Source organism: Urocampus carinirostris, chromosome 5 (assembly GCF_059441175.1).
Source record: "Urocampus carinirostris isolate Australia breed hairy pipefish chromosome 5, RoL_Ucar_1.0, whole genome shotgun sequence".
NCBI classification, from domain to species: Eukaryota; Metazoa; Chordata; class Actinopteri; order Syngnathiformes; family Syngnathidae; genus Urocampus; species Urocampus carinirostris.
In genome coordinates this window covers 38,001,370-38,020,320 of record NC_142353.1, presented here as the reverse complement: position 1 = coordinate 38,020,320, position 18,951 = coordinate 38,001,370, and the positions used below count along the sequence as shown (strand labels likewise).

Genomic DNA, 18,951 nt, shown 5'->3' with positions numbered 1-18,951 from the left:
AAACACAAGTCACATAAAAATACCAAAATCTTTACAAATAGGGCGGCACAGTGGATGAGTGGTTTGCAGCAAAGCAAATACAGAGAAAAATAAATAAACATGCCAGGGGAGAAAACACAAGTTACATAAAATACCAAAATGTTTACAAATCGGGCAGCACAGTGGATGAGTGGTTTGCTGGTCCTTGGTTATTGTAACCCCTAGGTAGACAAGTTCAGATCTTACAGGAATATTGGATAAAAGTGACTGCACATTCCCATTTACTGATAACCAGGCCACGGCAGCTGAGTGGTTCGCGCCTCTGCACCACAGTTCTGAATTCATGGATTCAAACCCAGCTACCAGCCTTTCAGTGCGGAGTTTGCATGTTCTTCCTGTGCTTGTGTGGGTTTCCTCATGGATTTCAGGTTAATTTGCCAGTCCAAATTGTCCCTATGTGTGAGTGAATTGTCTTCTCTCTGTGTGCCCTGTGACTAGCTGGCAACCAGTTCAGGGTGTCTCCTGCCCACTGTCCAAAGATAGCTAGGATGGGCTCCAGCACCCCCGTGACCCTACTGAGGATAGGTAGTGCAAATAATGAATACATGGATGATTACAAATATTAGTTTCAATGGCCTATTGGTTGGGGGAAAGCTTGATGGACCAAATATATTGTTTGATATCTCATTGAAATGTGATGACAGAAAAATGTTCTGCCTGTGAATTAGCACTTATGAATGAAGAATTTAGCTATAATGATAATAAGATTCACAATAAAATGTATTTTGGCTTTTGATTTAAATTTCCCAGGATCATATCTAACAAACACAAACCTTCCAAAAGAATTCAAACAGGGGGGAAATGAAAAAAACAAGACACAAATGAAGAAAAGGGAAAAGATAGGTAAAAAAAAAAAAACAAGTATTAACAAGGTAAAGGGAAGTTAAAAACAAACTAGAAGGGGAAAAAAAAAAAAAGATGATATGAAATATAAAAGAAAAAAAACTGCAGGAAAAGAAGACACAAAAAAAGCTATGCGTAGAATATATTATATTATGTACGAACTAGTGGCCCAAAAACCCAGCAGAATGTAACTTGATTTGATCTCAGGTTTTGGACATGTTCTATAAGGATTTTGTTGCAGGATTGATGTTGCTGACTATTATTCCAAGCGATGCTCACATACTTTGTGTGAATGCTCAGACCTGTGGAAGATTAGAAGGAACATGGCTCCCAAACCTGTGATATATATTATACATTCTTATATTTTTGTTAAGTGTTGGATTTTAGGAGCAACACCGGAAGCAGTGGTACCGCATTTCCGGTGAGCTATTGCATACAAGCGCAAAAAGAGCTAGCGCCAATTGCAGAATAATACATATGCTGTGGCACAGACACATCATTTTTGCTCATGCTGCAGAATATAGCACAGGTGTCAAACAGGCGGCCCGCGGGTCAGATCAGGCCCACCGATGGCCCTAATCCGGCCCGCAAGACAACAGTGAGAGAAGCGCAAGAGGAAAATGAGCTGTAGTTTTAAATATTTCCACCGGATGTCACCAAAGCCAGTTAACACTTGCACAATAATTGTGGTAGTATTTCTCCATTTCTCTCTGACTCACTTGTTTTTTATTTATTTCTCCCTCTTTTTCTTTCTCCTGTTCACCCTCTCTTTCTCCTTTCTCTCTCACGCTCTAACTCTTTCTTTTTCTCTGTCTTGTGCTCTTTCTATTTTCTCTCTCTAATTTATACTTTCTCTTTCTTTCTATTTTTATCTCTTTCTCACCCTCTTTCTTTCCCTTTTTCGACCTCCCCCCTCTCTCTCTCTCCTCACTTTCTCTTTTTCTCATGCTGACTCTTTTTCTTTCTGTTGTTTCACTTCTCTTAGACTTTTTATCTTTCTCTTTTATCACTTTATTTTTCTCTCTCTATTAATTTCCCCCTTCTCCATTCATATCTCTATTCTGCTCTCTTTTTCTCTCACTGTTACTCTGTCTCCCTTGTTCTCCCTATCTGTTGATCACTCTCTCTTTCCCTCCCTCTCTCTATTAGACTTACCAGTCCGGCCCCCGTGAGATTTTTTTATCGCATTTGTGGCCCCCAGCTAAAAGGAGTTTGACACCCCTGGAATATAGGATGACTACTTCCGGCATACGGAGGAGCGGCTGTGCATGCACACACCTCGATGGGATTGTGTGTCATAACCCACTGTCAGCAATCTTCTAGTTTTTGGCATGATGAAGAGGATTCATGCTACATTTTTTAATTTAACTTCAATAAATGAACAGAAAACACTTATCTGTGGTCACGATTTATGCTTATGCTGCAAAATTCGCTAGCTCTTTTTGGCCGGAAACACGTCACGCTTCCTGTTACGTCATTTCTATATCCAACTATCAACGATAGGAGCGAGAAAAGATGAGGTGTTGAAGACCATGTCCAACGTAACCAAGTCTCATTTGGAACAATTATTATTTGTACGTTTTCCAAGTGTTCTATTTGCAACATTCCTTATGGACCTCAGTGTTACTATCACCAATGACCACCAAAAAAGGTCTGTTTGAAATTCAACTCTATGGTTTGACGCACTACTGCAGGGGCGCCAAACGGATTTTCACGGAGGGCCACATAAGCATTATAGCGGTCATCGAGGGGCCTGATGTCGCTAATAAATGTAACTAAATTATATTTGTGTGTAAAATAAATGCAACTACTTCTTCCTGTCAAGTAACTGTGAATTTATTAATATTCAAATCACAAATATTAGTTGTATTTTTTTAAAAAAAGTCAATACCAAATATGTTAGAATAAATATAACAAAATCTCCTTAGAGATTTTTATTCCTCAATTCTATTGGCATTAAAATGTAAATACAGCCGCGATGTGCCGCTAAAGGTGTAACTTCACGGTTATTGTAGTCAACAGGCATTGTGGGGAAATTGAATTTTCAAAGCATGCTTTTGACCCGTTTTCAGACATACTCACATATTAAGCTTTTGCAGGCCACAAATGGCCCACAGGCCACAAGTCTGACACATTTGCATAAGTGGGTCGAACTATAGTAATGCAGAGAAAGACAGGGAGCTGTGCCCTTTGCCTTTGGGTCTTGTTCAATCCAGAACAGCAAAGACAAAAATCACTCAAGATTGATCTATGCAAGCGGAGGAGCAGCATCACACGCTTACACTATCTCGTTTTTGCACACACACAAAATCCCTTATCGCAAATGATTATCTAAAGGGACGAAGATAATGTTTCCTTGATTTCGGTAGTTTATATACCGAATATAAAATAAATGGGGCCAACGCCCTATTAGAAAAATCACGACTCTATATAGAACATTACGTCTATATAGTCGTGATTTACTGCATACCAAATGTGTGAATATAGAGTAAATTTATTACAACACTTGAAGTTCTGTAAAATACACATGACTATATTGATAGTTTCAATATTTCAGGGGTCGGGTTGGGGTTGTCACTTTAAAGACCAAGAGATAGAAAAAAATTAAAAATGTAAATAAATGGGTAATTGGTTGCCATACTAGTATTTGTAAATTAAAATAAAAGTATTCTAAGAAGATTTAGCAACAAAAGACTGTTTTTCTATTGACCTTTGTTATGTTTCATCTAGTCAATAAACTAATTGAAACAGCAACAAACATGAAAAGTACACTGGTTGTTTGTTCATTGAGTGATAAAAATGATATCGTAACTAGTATCAGTGAAGAATGGTATACTCACCAGCACACTGACAACTTTAACATTTTGGGGAATGTTTTCACTATATTGAGCAGAAAATAGGTTACTTACAAGTGTGAATTATTTTGTGTCTTTGTAATTGACTGTTATTAACAAATTTTTCGCCACAAACCGAACAAGAAAAGGGTTTCTCACCTGTGTGGACTATTGTATGATTTTTTAAAGATATCCTGTGGGCAAAGTTTTGACCACAAACTGAGCAGGCAAAAGGTTTCTCACCCGTGTGGATTCTCATGTGATACGTTAAAGATACCTTGTGACCAAAGTTCCGACCACAAACTGAGCAGGCAAAAGGTTTCTCACCCGTGTGGGTTCTTTTGTGATTTGTCAAATTATCCTTCTGGGCAAAGTTTTGACCACAAACTGAGCAGGTAAAAGGTTTCTCACCAGTGTGGCTTCTTGTGTGATTATTTAAAGATGCCTTCTGAGCAAAGCTTTGACCACAAACTGAACAGGCAAAAGGTTTCTCACCCGTGTGGGTTCTTGAGTGATTTTTTAAATGATCCTTCTGAGCAAAGTTCTTACCACAAACTAAGCAGGCAAAAGGTTTCTCGCCCGTGTGAAGTCTCATGTGATTTTTCAAAGAAACATTGTGAGCAAATTTTTGACTGCAAAATGAGCAGGCAAAACGTTTCTCGCCCGTATGAGTTCTTGTGTGCCTTTTTAAATGTTCTCTCTGAGCAAATGTTTTACCACACAGGGAGCAGAGAAAAGGTTTCTCGCCCGTGTGTGTTCTTGTGTGTGAGGTCAGGTGTCCCTTGTCAACAAATCTCTGACCACAAACTGAGCAGGAAAAAGGTTTCTCACCAGTGTGGGTTATGGTGTGTGCTTTTAAAGATGCCTTGTAAGCAAATTTTTGACCGCAAACAGAACAAGTAAAATGTTTCTCACCTGTGTGGACAACCTTATGTCTTTTTAAATTAAACTTTGATTTAAATGTTTTCCCACATTGAACACATTTGAAAGAGTTCCCATCAGTGAGACACTTCGACTGTTCATCGGCATCAGTGTCATCAGAGTGTGATGTGTCATCTGATATTGGAGCCAACCGGCCACCTTCTTGTGACGCTTCACAATACTCATCATCGCCTTCTTCTGTCATTTCTTGACTTGATCTTCTGTTTGGATGCTCCTTACAATTTTTATCTTCATGTTTACCTTCAATCTTTAAACAAACCTCTGTCACGGGCAATTGTTGAACATCACCCTCCTCTTTAATGTTCGGTAGAAGTTGCTCCTTCTCTCTGACGTGAACAAGCTCAAAGTCTTCCTCTTTAATGTTTGTTAGAAGTTGCTCCTCCTCTTTAATGTGAACCAGCTCAAAGTCTTCCTCCTTCACTCCAGGGAACTCCTGCTTCCGCCAACCAGGAGGAAGGTTATTTTCTCTGACATCTGCAGGAAACAATCATATTTTACATTAGATTGCTCAATACAAACAAATTCTACATGCTCGCATTCAACCCTTTTATAATTTATTTTTTGAATATTTATCTTTACTAAGTTTTTCAGTTCAACACATTTAAATATTGCAAAGGGACAACACACGGGGACAAGGTATGACCATTCTACTGTCGATTAATTACAGTAATACCTCGGTAGATGACCCAAAAAACAGAATAGGATTTTTTTTGCTGTAGTAATCAAAGGAAAAATCGGAATCCAAGATCACACCCGAAGTGAATTGAGCAAGCATCTTGGCTACAAGTAAACTAGTAAACACTCAAAATAAGGTGAGAAGATATCAATGGATTTTAAATATGCAAGGAAGACTAGGAGAAGTTCACTCAGACAAGAAAATTCCATCCCTTCCTGAAGCACTCCTCCTAGACCCTTCTTTTTATTAACTCTTTAAGGTTACAAAAACAGGTCAGCCCTAAAGGGTGTGTAAAGTAAACAAACAAACAGCAACATGGTCGGTCAATAACGACAACGATGCAATAGTCAAAACAACATAACACTAAGTCAAAATAAGGAACTGGCATCCCGTAAGATGTCCTTTGCACTCGTCTAATAGTAACAAACTTATTAGGTACTCATTTGGAGAGAGATTGTCAGTCTGCCGACACGTGTTGCAAATTGATTGGGAATTTAGTGTCTTTTTCCTGAAAATAATGAGTCCAAAGAAAGTTTGTGATAAGGGTAAGAGAATAGGAAAGCGATAAGGACAATGATCAACAAGAAGAAAGAAGCCATCGTGAAATACGAGAAAAGAGTACGAGCGTCTGATTTAGCCTTGGTTTTGGAGTCGACCATTTTTTAAAAATTAAGCAAGTGATTAAAAGGCTAATGTTGCTCAGTGGAAATAAGCAATTTCTAAACAAAGGCCACAATTTATTGAGTAGGCAGAAAAATTGCTCCCCTTTCATCGTCTCCACATCGATTTCTATATGCCACTAAACAACTGCGCAAAGACGCAGTACAATTTTACTTGTATTTTGTTCAATCTTTTTCATTTGGACATTTAAATAATTATTGGTGTTCAGGATTGTATAAAAATAAAAATAAAGAACTTTGTATGGGGAAAAAAGGTTTTGTTGTTCGACCTTTTTCATCAGTTGGTTCCGGAAACCGAGAAACCAGGTTTTCAAAATAGAGGCTGAAATAAATGAGCCGTTCCTTCGAAGGTTTTATTGCAGAATATATTTAAATGAACTAACAGACAATGGCTAGAGCAACTCACTTGTGCGAAGGCCGACACCTTTTTTCAATTATACAAAAAAGGCGCTCCATAAGCCGATTGAAAATATATTACAAGTCAAACAAACAGTTGAATGGAGCACTATTCTGATAACCACCTCTTCATCTTTGAATAAGGTTTATTCAAGAAGCTCAATCCTTGATGATAAAATCAATTGTATTTTGTTAAAACGGACAAAAGCTGGACTTTACGCCGTGTGATCTTCCCAGGAATGTGCTTGTTTAGACATCTCATGAACTGAAGCGGATGTTTCCAGTCTTACCTTGTGTATTCCACTCAAAGAAGTAAGATATTATAAAATAAAAGACAACTGAAGTTACATAATTACGACTAAAACAGAAGTGAAGAAGTTATAAAGAAAGTAGGCAGTCACGACTAAATATGGGCAGTGATTTATGTCATTATTACATAATCTGATGTGAAACAATTCATATTTAAAATGGAGATAACATCCCTTATACTGCAAACACATTGAAGGTGAACGTGTTTCATGATTGAAGATAATGTGCTTTGAAGGACGACAGCTTGACCATTACGGTGCATGAAGCACAGCTATGTAAAGCGAACTAAAATGGCAATTGCCTTTAGAGAGAAAAGTGCAGCGATAGCTGTTAATCAGGTAAGGTTATTTAAAAGAGGGAAGTAGGTTAAAACTCTTAATTAAGCGCCACCAACACGTAGCACTAAAGTGCTTCACAAGAGGGTAGAGTAATCTTGCAGGTTTGTATCTTTGTTTTGTTGGCAAGTAGTGGAAGACGCCAACCCCCTACACTTTTATCAATTCCCTGCTTCTCTTATCTTAGTCACGCAGGGCAAAAGGAAGAAGCAAAGGTCAAACTAGGGAATATATCTTGTCACGTTCATAGCGAATTGCCTCTATGCTTTTGGAAACAGGATAAACAAAAACTAAGAGAATTCAAAGACTGTTTAATCAAAAATTGATAAGAGATGGAGCACAATGACAATCTATTTTTATATTTAGACTGCGCAACCACCACCATCGCGCCACACTAAACCGGAGACTCATCTTGAATAGACACATACGTCACCTCCAACACATAACAGCTGCAATCAGGAAATATTGCCAAATGTGAAGCTTGAAATATCAGATTCTCTCATGAAGGTTCCCTACGGGGATTACGTGAGATATAGCAGCTATACTGTCACTCATAGAGTAGATTCATACTGCAGAAATTAATGCTCAATTACGATTTTTTGGGTTAAATCCGATGTTTTGTAAGATTGTTTACACTTCCAATTAAATGTAACTTGTATGTGATCACCTGTTTGAATGCCACAATTGGCTTACCTACTCTGAAAAGGACATGATGTAACACGCAATGCGCTCAGTGTTTGCGGAAGTACTCATGGATGTTAACGGCGGAGCATATCTGGCAATTTTAAAGTTATTGTGCTACCGGAGGCACTATAATTAAATTTAAAAAACAGCTTTCCCTCAATTCAATGTTTTCCATGTTTTCGTCCGCCACGGTTGTTGATTTCTCTGCTTCATACCGCCTCGTTGAACGCAGAATTGTGACATATGTCGCCTATCATTGACGAGCAGGTCGCACAAATGCGTTTAAACCATTCACACAGCAGTCACATTACAAAAGATCAGATATGTATTGGATTTAGACTGGGAGGTCACTGGTTCAAGCCTCGGCCCATCTAAAATGGCTGCGCCCTGTTTGGCTGCGGATGCATCGGCTCGCTACAGTTTAACTGTGCGAGTAAGGTGTATCAACATTTCGTTCTGTGTGCATGGTTACAAAGAATGACAATACAAGTAAATTCTATTCTTCTTCTATTCATAGGAAAGTGGCCCAGAGACGGAGTTTAACAGATCAGATAAAGTTGCATATGTGCAAAAATATCCAATTTTCCTGCAGTGGGAAACTAGCCATAGACACCCTGCAGTTTGATATAGATCATCATTAACTCTGAGCTTATCTTATGAGTATTAATATATTTTCCCTGTTATTCTTTTCATTAGTAAATTAATTATTACTGCGATTAACCATTACATTTATGCATCATCTATCTCCTCTTTTCTTATTTGATCTATTTACCTTATCAGTTAATGTACCATAGTTTTCTGGATAGAGTGACTTTGTGGCCGAATGCGTTAAGGTGAGAAATGATGTATGTTCACGTTGCTTTTGAATGGATACCCCAATATTTACAACCTTTTCAACGTTATTCTCGTCTCCTTCGATTGTTTATAGAACTGGATAAGGAGAAAATATAAAAAGAAATATTTAAGACTGCGCATACAAAAAAAGCAAGTAGAAAAATAACAAACCTGCAGTGTCCGACACCTCTTGAAGCTGCTCGATAAAAGCGTCCCCTTCGTACTCGACTTTTGTTGTTTCGCACATTTTCACGTTGAAAATCCCTTCTTGGTTTCTGTTTAGTCAAATGTTTGATTAGATAACCGTTATCGTGTTAGCAGCTTCAAGCTCAGTTGTAAGGAAGAGAGATCAGCGGATAAGGCTAGGCTAATAGGCTATGCTGGGCTAAGCTAACTAAACCAATGCCAGGATGACTAATTCTTAAATACTTTTACAAAACTAAGCAAACAAAACTGCAGTCGTAACGTTAGACTTTAGGTAAAGACGGTGCGGGCAAAAATTCTCCTCCTGAGTGCTTCATCGGCCTGCCTATAAAACTCGTGGCCTTTCTGGAGTGAAGACAATCGCCGGAAGTACGTCACCCACGCTTCTTGTTACGCCATTTCTAGATCGAACCGTAAACTAGCTATTAAATGATCACATATCAAGTCATGTTTATTTGTATAGCCCTTAATCACAATGAGTCTCAAAGTGCTGCACTAACCATAGATTATTGCAAACTACATACTGTTATTACACTGTCACCTGATCTTAAACCTACACGAGGGAAAGGAAAAACTCAAAAACCTGAACATGAGGAAAATGAAGAAACCTAGAGAAGGGACCGCACAAGTCTATTCAAATTAAGAGCATCAATATTGTACATAGAAGCTTTCAATCATTCAATTTGCCGATGACGCAATGCTCTTTCTTAGAGATAAATACAGAGTTCCTTGTGCTACAAATCAGTGAATAATTTTCCACGGCTTCTTGTTACAGCTTGAACATCATCCATCAATTATCTGCACCACTTATCCTCAGTTGGGTCACAGGCTGGAATCCATCCTAAGCATCTTCGGGCAGTGGACAGAGGACACCCTGAACTGGTTACCAGCCAATTGCAGGGCACACAGACAGACAGACAACACACTAGCTCATTCACACCTAGGGACAATTTGGACCGGCAAATTAACCTGAAACCCAAACAAGCACAGGAAGAACATGCAAACTCAGCACTGGAAGGCTAGTAGCTGGATTTGAACCCATGAACTCAGAATTTGACATACATGGCGGAGACCTGAGTTACGGATACCACTATGTAAAAGAATTACAAATTTCTTGAGCTATGATTTTTTATGAAACTAACATTGGTATGATAGTTCAGGTATTTTTGCCTTGTCACGAAAGTTCTTTGTACCACTAGGGGGCAATCAATATTACACATTGTCCCTTTAGTAGTAAGTCAAAGCCAAAATGAACCTTTATTGTCAATCTAATTATCATCATAGCTAAATTTTGAATTCACAAATGCAAATTCACTGCTATAATTGCATTTATTAGCTTCCAATGTAAACTAAAACAATACACGACATCCATAAAGCTTTCCCATAACCAGAAGGCCATTAAAATCAATCATATTTGCCAACATTTTGGGGTTTTTTTGTAACATATGTTAACCACCAATTTTGCCATCTTTTTGGGGGGGTTGGGTTGGCGTTTGGCCTGTACTTGGAACAGGCCTTTTCTAACATTTACGATTTTCATGCTACACTAACATAAAACTGCAGTGACGAGCATAAAGATAATGCATTTTGAAGACAGTCTGTCATGTCTTTGACTCCCTGAGCTCTGACATCATGTGAAGCACACCAGCACCCTAGCAAGCCAGTCACAGTATTAGGTTACATGATAATTGATCGAAAATGTTTGAGTGTTTTAAGCCAAGTTTTGGTAGTTTTGTGGAGAATGCCTAGATGTCGCAGCTAGGTTCAGCAATAGTACATTGAATAGTGAGTAGCCAAAATGGGGCGAACTGACAAAAATAACACAGAGAGCTAACGGGATGAATCAGCCGGAACCCGGCAGGCAATCCCGCTGGTAAAGATGGCAGAAAAATGTGAGGCTGGCTGACCGAAAGCATGCAGTATGCAGCCAGGATAACAGGGAGACATCAACAAAAATTACGACAGCAAACACAAACTCAGCCGGGAGAAAAAAAACAGGGAGCACGGCAGGTAAGCTAGCTAACCAACTGCTAATAGGGATAACCAAGACCAAACAAAAATGGAAGCTTTCCGCAGTCCGTACGCTAATGGGGCACTCCCTGGACAATATTATAATAATTGCAGAACACGCGAAAAAAAACAAGAAAGGAAAAGTCACAATCACATACCTAAAAGGAGGCAAAGCCAAAATAGGAACGCACGTTGTACAAGACAGCAGGTAAACTTAACGCATGAAACTTGAGACGATCAAATCACACGCCTTGGACAAAACATACAGGAGTCCCCCAGCAACACAGTAAGCAAAGTTTCAATTACTCCAAGTGGATATAAGCGCTATCTATGTATTCACTGATTACTAAAATCATCTGTTATTCAATGGGACGCGCCGTTTGTTATGCTTAATGTAGTCATCCAGTAATGTCACAGCCCTAGGGGATATGGGATCAAACTGTCTACTTTAAAAATAATTCCTCAAGATCCATGGCGCGGGGAAAATCCTAAAATATATCTGCATGATTGTGGGAACACTACACATTCTGTGCCTAATTGGAAAAAAAATGTATTTTGTAATCCCTTTAAATTATTCATCAAGAAAACAATACAGCACAATTTTAGGGATGGAAAAACTAGTCTATGTTTCAATAAATAATATTAATAATATTAAGTTTTCAAGATCAACCATTTTTATGACTAATACCGACAAAAGAACCCTTGCCGCCTATGCGTGAAGATTTATTTTCAATTGAATTGCTGGTCATGTACAAAACTATCTACCTAAATCAATTGAAAATGAAATTAAAAAGGAGAATGAATATGCTCGTGTGCAAAACATTTAAAAACAAAACAAAAAAAAAACACTATTTCAAGGGGTTCACATCCATTAAAATATTTTGGGGGACGAAATACTAAAAGTTCGTTAATTTTTTTACAGGGATCGTTCATAACATCAAAAGATAGTTTGAGAATGAAAGTGTGAAAAATATCCTAAGTAAGGAGAAACAGAGACCACAAAATATTTCTAAAATCTAAACTTTTGCTCATTTTGATCTGGTTGATTTAAGATTTTAAACATCAACATACCATACAAGTACAGACGCTCCCCTACTTACTACCATTCGACTTACGTAAAACGGTAGATACGAACATTTTTTTTCGGGATGTCGAAAAATATCCGGACATTGCTGTGAGTTAGATTTTTTTATTGTGTGCTCCTTTTTCCGAGTACAGGACATTACTGTAGTGCTTCTTTCTGCCGCTACTGGCTAGTTCATATGTAAACATACAGTGCTACGTGTACTAAATCTCCAGCGCGCTCAGAACTTTGATATTTTTATTGTTTAATATCGAGTGCATCCATTCTATATGGTTTGTGTAAAGTGTAATGAAGAGGCGAGCTGTTTCTTATGAAATGAAAGTGGAATAAGAAAGCATGATGCGGTTGAGAAAATGGTCGGAACCCTTTTTTTCGGACACTTTTTACTACGAAGGAGGACCTCTCGAAGCACATCTTTCAAAAGTAAGTTACACTTAACTTTATTTATATTTATAGAGCATATTATTTTCTGAAATGTTTATTTGTCCAAAACAATACAGGTTACTTATACAAGCCTTAAACATGCTTATATAAACCTTAAACATGCAAAATATAGCACTGAAGCAACTTATGAACAAATTAAAGATCGTCCGATACCTATCTTGTTCGTAAGTCGGGCAGCATTTGTACAATGGTTGTTTGTTCATTTAGTGATAAAAGCTATCTCTAAATTGGAAATACAAAAATGACATCATAACAACCTATTGTGTATATTGGTATTTTCACCAGCACACTTAAGATCTGACATTAGCGCTTCTAGAGAGTTTCTCACAATGTGAATTTTGGTGTGAATTTGTAAAGTCTTTTTTTGAGCAAATGTTTTAGCGCAAACTGAGCAGGAAAAGGGTTTCTCACCCGTATGGGTTCTTGTGTGTGTTTTCAAATTCCCACTCACAGAGAATTTTTTACCACAAACTGAGCAGCCAAGAGATTTTTCACCTGTATGAATTCTTGCGTGTATTTTTAAGTGTCCTTTTCGGTCAAATGTCTGAGTGCAAATTGTACAAGAAAAAAGTTTCTCTCCGGTGTGAATCCTTGTGTGTCTTTGCAATTGTGTTTTATTAGGACATTTTTCACCACAAACTGAACAAGAAAGAGGTTTCTCATCTGTGTGGGTTTTTGTGTGGCTTTTGAGGTTCCCCTTTTCAGAGAATACTTTACCGCAAACTAAGCAGGGAAACGGTTTTTCACCTGTGTGGATTCTTGTGTGATTTTTAAGATGCTGTCCCTGAGAGAATTTCTTATCACAAACTGAGCATGTGAAAAAATTCGTACGAGTGTGGGTTCTTGTGTGACGTGCCAAAGATGCCTTGTGAGCAAAGTTTTTATTACAATCTGGGCAGAAAAATGGTTTCTCTCCAGTGTGAGTTTTTGTATGATATTCCAAAGATGCCTTGTGAGCATATGTTTTAGGGCAAACTGAGCAGCCAAAGGGTTTCTCACCAGTGTGGGTTCTTGAGTGAACTTTTAAAGATACCTTGTAAGCAAAGTTTTGACCACAGACTGAGCAGGCATAAGGTTTCTCACCCGTGTGTATTCTTGTGTGTTCTTTTAAGTGTATTTTTTGATCAAAAGTTTTAGGACAAACAGAGCAAGAAAAAGGTTTCTCACCAGTGTGCCTTCTCGTGTGGATTTTTAAAGATATCTTGTGAGCAAACTTTTGACCACAAACTAAGCAGGAAAAAGGTTTTTCCCCCGTATGGCTTCTTGTATGACATTCTAAAGATACCTTGTGAGAAAACCTTTGACCGCAAACTGAGCAGGAAAAAGGTTTTTCACTCGTGTGGTTTCTTGCATGGTATTTTAAAGATACCTTGTGAGCAAATGTTTTACCACAAACTAAGCAGGCAAAAGGTTTTTCACCAGTGTGGGTTCTTGTGTGTGCTGTTAAGTTTCCCTTGCCAACAAATCTAAGACCACAAACCGAACAAGAAAAAGGTTTCACACCCGTGTGGACAATCAAATGCCTTTTCAAACTAGACCTCCATTTAAACATTTTTCCACACTGAACGCATTTGAAGGATTTCCCGTCAGTGAGACATGTCGATTGTTTATTGATATCTGTGTCAGCTGAGTGTGATGCGTCGTCACCATCAGAAATGGGAGCCAACCACTTGTCTGCTTGAAAACCGCCACAATGCTCCTCATCACCTTCTGTTTTCATGCGTTGACTTGAACTGCTGCTTGGAGGTTCCTTTCGATGTTTCTCTTCTCGTCGATCTTCAATCTTTAGATGGACTTCGGTCACAGGCAAGGCTTGTAAATCGTTTTCCTCTTTTATGTTTGGTAGAAGCTGCTCCTCCTTTTTGATGTGAACCGCCTCAAAGTCTTCTTCTTTTTTGACACCAGGCATCTCCTGCTTCAGAAGACCAGGAGGAAGATATTTTTCACTGACGTCTGCAGAACACAATTAAAATAATTTAAGATTAGACTTTTCTATGGTTGGATGCGGGCTCCCATCCCTCTCAGGACCAACAAATGCAAACCAATTATCCAGGCTAAAATTTGCCCCTACTTGATTTCTTTTTTGCCTGTTTATCTCTCGAAACGGTTTCAACTTCACTTTTAGTGTTTTTTGAGAAAATGGTCGGAACGCTTTTTTTCCGACACTTTTTACCACGAAAGAGGACCTCTCGAAGCACATCTTCCAAAAGTAAATTACACTTTATTTATATTTATAGAGCATATTATTTTATGAAATGTTATTTTTTTGTACAAAACAATACAGGTTACTTATACAAGCCTTAAACATGCTTATATAAAAAAAAAAAAAAAATAGCAGTGCTGTCGGGGACTTTTTACAATTTAACGAAGTAAAAAAAACTGACAGAATATTCTGGGCTTGTGAGCAGGACAAAGTCCTCCCTGAAAAAGTTTTTTTTGTCAAAAGAAAAGAAAAAAAGAATGCATATGAATGAAAAAATGTGCAAAATAAAACCAGAATGTAATAAGTGCAGTTCATCAAACACATTTAATAGTTTAAAAGACAACACAAGGGCACAAGGTATGACATTTATATTGTGAATACAATATTTAGTTTTACCATTAATACCTAATGTGAAACAATACATATTGATAATGCACATTGCATCTGTCCAAACACGTCTCCAGACAGTAGTCTCGAGGGGGACATATCAAATGTGCAATTGTTATAATACACAAAATAAGAAATAACAGGGTTCCAGTGGGGGCACAAGTCCTTAATGTTTGGGCCGGGGGGTTAGAGGCAATGGCGTCTAGTAACGGATGTGCATCTCTCATGCTATGGGCAAACCTAAGGCAATTAGGCCCGGCCAGTTTAAGGCTAGTTTAAATTGCAGTGGTGAAGCACAGCTCGCGTGGGTGAATGAAGAATCCGAGGGAGCAGTGAAATAATTAAACGTTTTTCAGGCAGAAGACAATTGAAAAACGTCAACACGCATCAATGAAAAAAAATTAAAAAGATGATTAAATGGTTGGGCAGCACGGCGGCGCAGTGGTTAGCGCGTGTGCAGCACAGTTCTGAGGTCATGAGATCGAACCTCCTGTGTGGAGTTTGCATGTTCTCCCCGTGCTTGCGTGGGTTTCCTCCCACCTTCCAAAAACATGTATGTCAGGTTAATTGGCCGGTCCAAATTGTCCCTAGGTGTGAATGAGCGGGCGAGTTGTCTGTCCCAGTGTGCCCTGCGACTGGCTGGCAACCAGTTCAAGCAAAGTCAAGTCAAGCAAAAAATGCGATTTTTGGAGGGTGCGCCTTATGATCCGATGCGCCTTAAAGTGCAGAATATATGGTAATCAAATATAATTTCAAAGAGTGGGTCCACTGTTTTCTTTGCAGTGCCTCTCGGCAATTTTCTTTTTTTTTCAAACTGTTATTATATAGTTTTAACACATATTTATGGACAATATTGCCGGATATTGAAAGTTGGAGTTGCTCTGAAAAAAGGGCTTACATTTATTACTAATGGCAAGATTTCTGACTCTTACATGGCCAATATAAAAAATCCAAGTGACCTGTATTATACTTGGTCAAAAGGCATGAATACTAAAACTCATATAAATGAACAACTCGTGCAATTGTGACTATGAATTCAGTGATTTATTAGAAAAATTGAAGACTCTTTTGACTTAAATTCAATAGAATCTACGTAGAACAACTAAACCAGTTATTTGAATAGCGATTCCATAACAAAGTAGTAGAACAAACCTGATGTGTCCGGCACCCCATGAAGTCGCTCATTAAGAGCGTCCGACAGTCGACGTTGTCGCTCCTCTTCGTACTCGACTTTTGTTGTCTCGCACATCTTCACAACACTGGAAATTCCTTCTCGGTTTCTGCAGAGTCAAAAATATTGACAAAGAAACTTCTTCTTTGTGGAGAGCTTTTAAACTCAGCAGGAAGCAACGAATTGAACTAGGCTAACCGGATAGGCTAACCAAACCAATGCCTGAAAGTTTCGACCATAGAAACCTAGACAAGTTTAACAAAACAGGATTTGAGTCATTACGTTTGTTTTTTATTTTAGATAGTTACGGTAAAATATATGTTTGTGTGTGTTTTAGGCTGCGCTTGTAAAATAAGCCAAAGTCACGTGAACAGGAAAGGGTAGTGTCGTAAAACTTGATGGATTTTGCGCATGCGCAAGTGTATCGCTTGACTGGAACCAATCGCGTGGCTCGAACGTGTCTGAAGTCGTGATGGCAATTCCGGCTCATTTTCAGGAACCTGCTTTTCTGGCTTAGCTCACTAAAAAGAGCCGGAGCATTCGGCTCCAAACGGCTCTTCGGGTTTTCTGTTTTTTTAACCGATATATTACCATGAATAATGTACATAATGCATGAAATGAATTAAAATGTTATATTAAAAACCTATCTATCTCATACCTGTCGCGCTCCAGGGCTCCATGCCCTTACAAACTTTCGTATTTTCCCTTACAAAATACAAAAAAATCTTACACCATATATTTTTTTTCAAACGTGTTTATTTATGTAGTACATGTGTTTCGTTATTTCATATGTATTTTTATTTAACATTTTGTTGTGAGACACCGAGTTGCTCGACATGAATGAGGTTTATTATAAAAAAAGTTAAAAAATTAAGTAGCTTGGACGTTCACTGTAGAATGAAAAAATACATGCAAATATAATTAAGTAGAATATACTGATTAAAGGGATAACCACAAACCTGTCTTTTTTCATTTTCTCCTTTTATACTTCCTTTTTTCTTAACTTCTTTACACAACATAATAATTCGTAATATAATGCATCACAGCAAGTGAGCGTTTGAGAGCCGGCTCTCTTCAATGAGTTGAGCCGAAAAAGCCGGTTCTCTAAAAAGAGACGGACTTCCTTTCACTACACAACTCGAACTCGTTTGACTTGATTGATTTGCCGTTTTGTGATAGTCGGTGTATACCGGATGGTACCGATAATTGACAAATTTGCGTTTTCCGTACAGATTTTCTTGTACGTCGTACACGTCTTAAAATGCATAATAAAGGTACTTTGTACGGCAAAAACGTACAGCTTGACAGGTATGCTATCCATACCTGTCAACCTCCAGGGCTCCATGCCCATACAAACTGTCGTATTTTCCCGTACAAAATACAAAATAACCGTACACCATTTTTCTTTTCGGAATGATGCATGATGGGAAATCCCCGGGCGGCAGACGCATGCGCACAGTAGCATCAAACCGCTCGCTTCGTTTGCAACGAAAAATAACGATACAGAGATAGATGCTTCCGCGGCGAACTCCTTTAACTTGATTGATTTGCCGTTTCGTGATAGTCGGTGTATACTGGATGGTACCTATCATTGACAAATTTGCGTTTTTCCGTACAGATTTCCTTGTACGTTGTACTCGTCTTAAAATGCATAAAAAACGTACTTTGTACAGCAAAACCGTACAGGTTGACAGGTATGGCTATCTATCTATCTACCCTGGTCATATCACAAACACATACAATATCCTGTGGTGAGGAGCCCTCTCCTCCTGAGAGGTGTGAGAACTCTCCCACTATGGTCAGCTGTGTGTCGTAAGAGGCGACTAAAGTAGAGGGAGCGAGGTGACTGGGGATCCTCTCCTCTCTATCTCTATCTCTACTCCCGAAGAGACAGCAAGACCGAAGTGCCCCGCAAACCCTAGTTATAGGGTCGCTCAATGTGAGAGGATGTGGAAGTAAAGCGAATGAGTGGAAGAAAGAGGAGATCGGAAGGATGATGACTAAAAGGAAGGTTGATGTGTTAGCCTTGAGTGGAACAAAGATATTAAAAACCTATTTATTAAAGTAGCTCCTTTATTTGCTTCACTTACAGTTTCTTCCCCACAGCCATTACCACCCTAAACAGACACCGCACAAAAAAACTGAAAACTGTTGCAAAAAACTACCTCACACGAATGTAAAATGATACTCACGTACATGCTGTCTGCACTATGTTTGTTCACTGCTCAAAACAGACACCGCACAAAAAAAAACTGAAAACTTGTGCCAACACTACCTCATACGAATATAATGGTACTCATGTCTATGTTCTTGCACATGTCGACTGCACTACGTTTACTGCTCACCTTGCACAATGTCTGACCATTTCCTTTTTTCTGCACTATGATGTCTATGTTTGCACCAATGCATATGCCGACTATTTTTTTGCACTATGATGACTTTGCACCAAATGCAATATTGCACAACCCTTACGATACCAACGGTATCACGACAACACTGTATGTAACATCCCACATGCCGACATTTCTTGTGTAAATACCATATAAATTATAACTATAGCCTTATCCCCCTTGTTTTACAACCTTATCCTCTCTGTTCCTTTATCTTCTTGGCTCATACCTCACTGTGAATGTGTAAAACTGGAGTGTCATGCCCAATTTCGTTGTCACAATATGTTAACCCATTTTGTAACAATGACAATAAAGGTATATTCTATTCTATTCTATTCTAAAGGTATATTCTATACAAATAAACATGACTTGAACTCATTTAAACGTTGAACTTTTTGATACCAAGCAACTTTTAAGTCAAGCAACACAGAATCCCAAACCGCACAAGAAAAATGTACATGAAAAACATTAAAATGTAAATGAAAA

The 18,951-nt window shown here is 38.4% G+C and overlaps 1 protein-coding gene and 1 pseudogene across 2 annotated transcripts; both read right to left on the bottom strand.

The window, feature by feature from the left end:
* Window positions 1-3,942: 3,942 nt before the first annotated feature.
* LOC148366265 (uncharacterized) lies at window positions 3,943-9,126 on the bottom strand (annotated as a pseudogene). Its single transcript, XR_015850565.1, has 2 exons — window positions 8,744-9,126; window positions 3,943-5,132 (listed from the first exon to the last, which is right to left on the bottom strand). The product of XR_015850565.1 is annotated as an uncharacterized LOC148366265 (transcript).
* LOC148366264 (uncharacterized) lies at window positions 9,047-18,185 on the bottom strand. Its single transcript, XM_088335266.1, has 6 exons — window positions 18,166-18,185; window positions 16,057-16,184; window positions 13,865-14,267; window positions 13,455-13,780; window positions 12,703-12,785; window positions 9,047-9,121 (listed from the first exon to the last, which is right to left on the bottom strand). Exons 1-6 carry the CDS (start codon window positions 18,183-18,185, stop codon window positions 9,047-9,049), a joined length of 1,035 nt encoding a protein of 344 aa, XP_088191392.1.
* Between the last annotated feature and the right edge of the window lie 766 nt (window positions 18,186-18,951).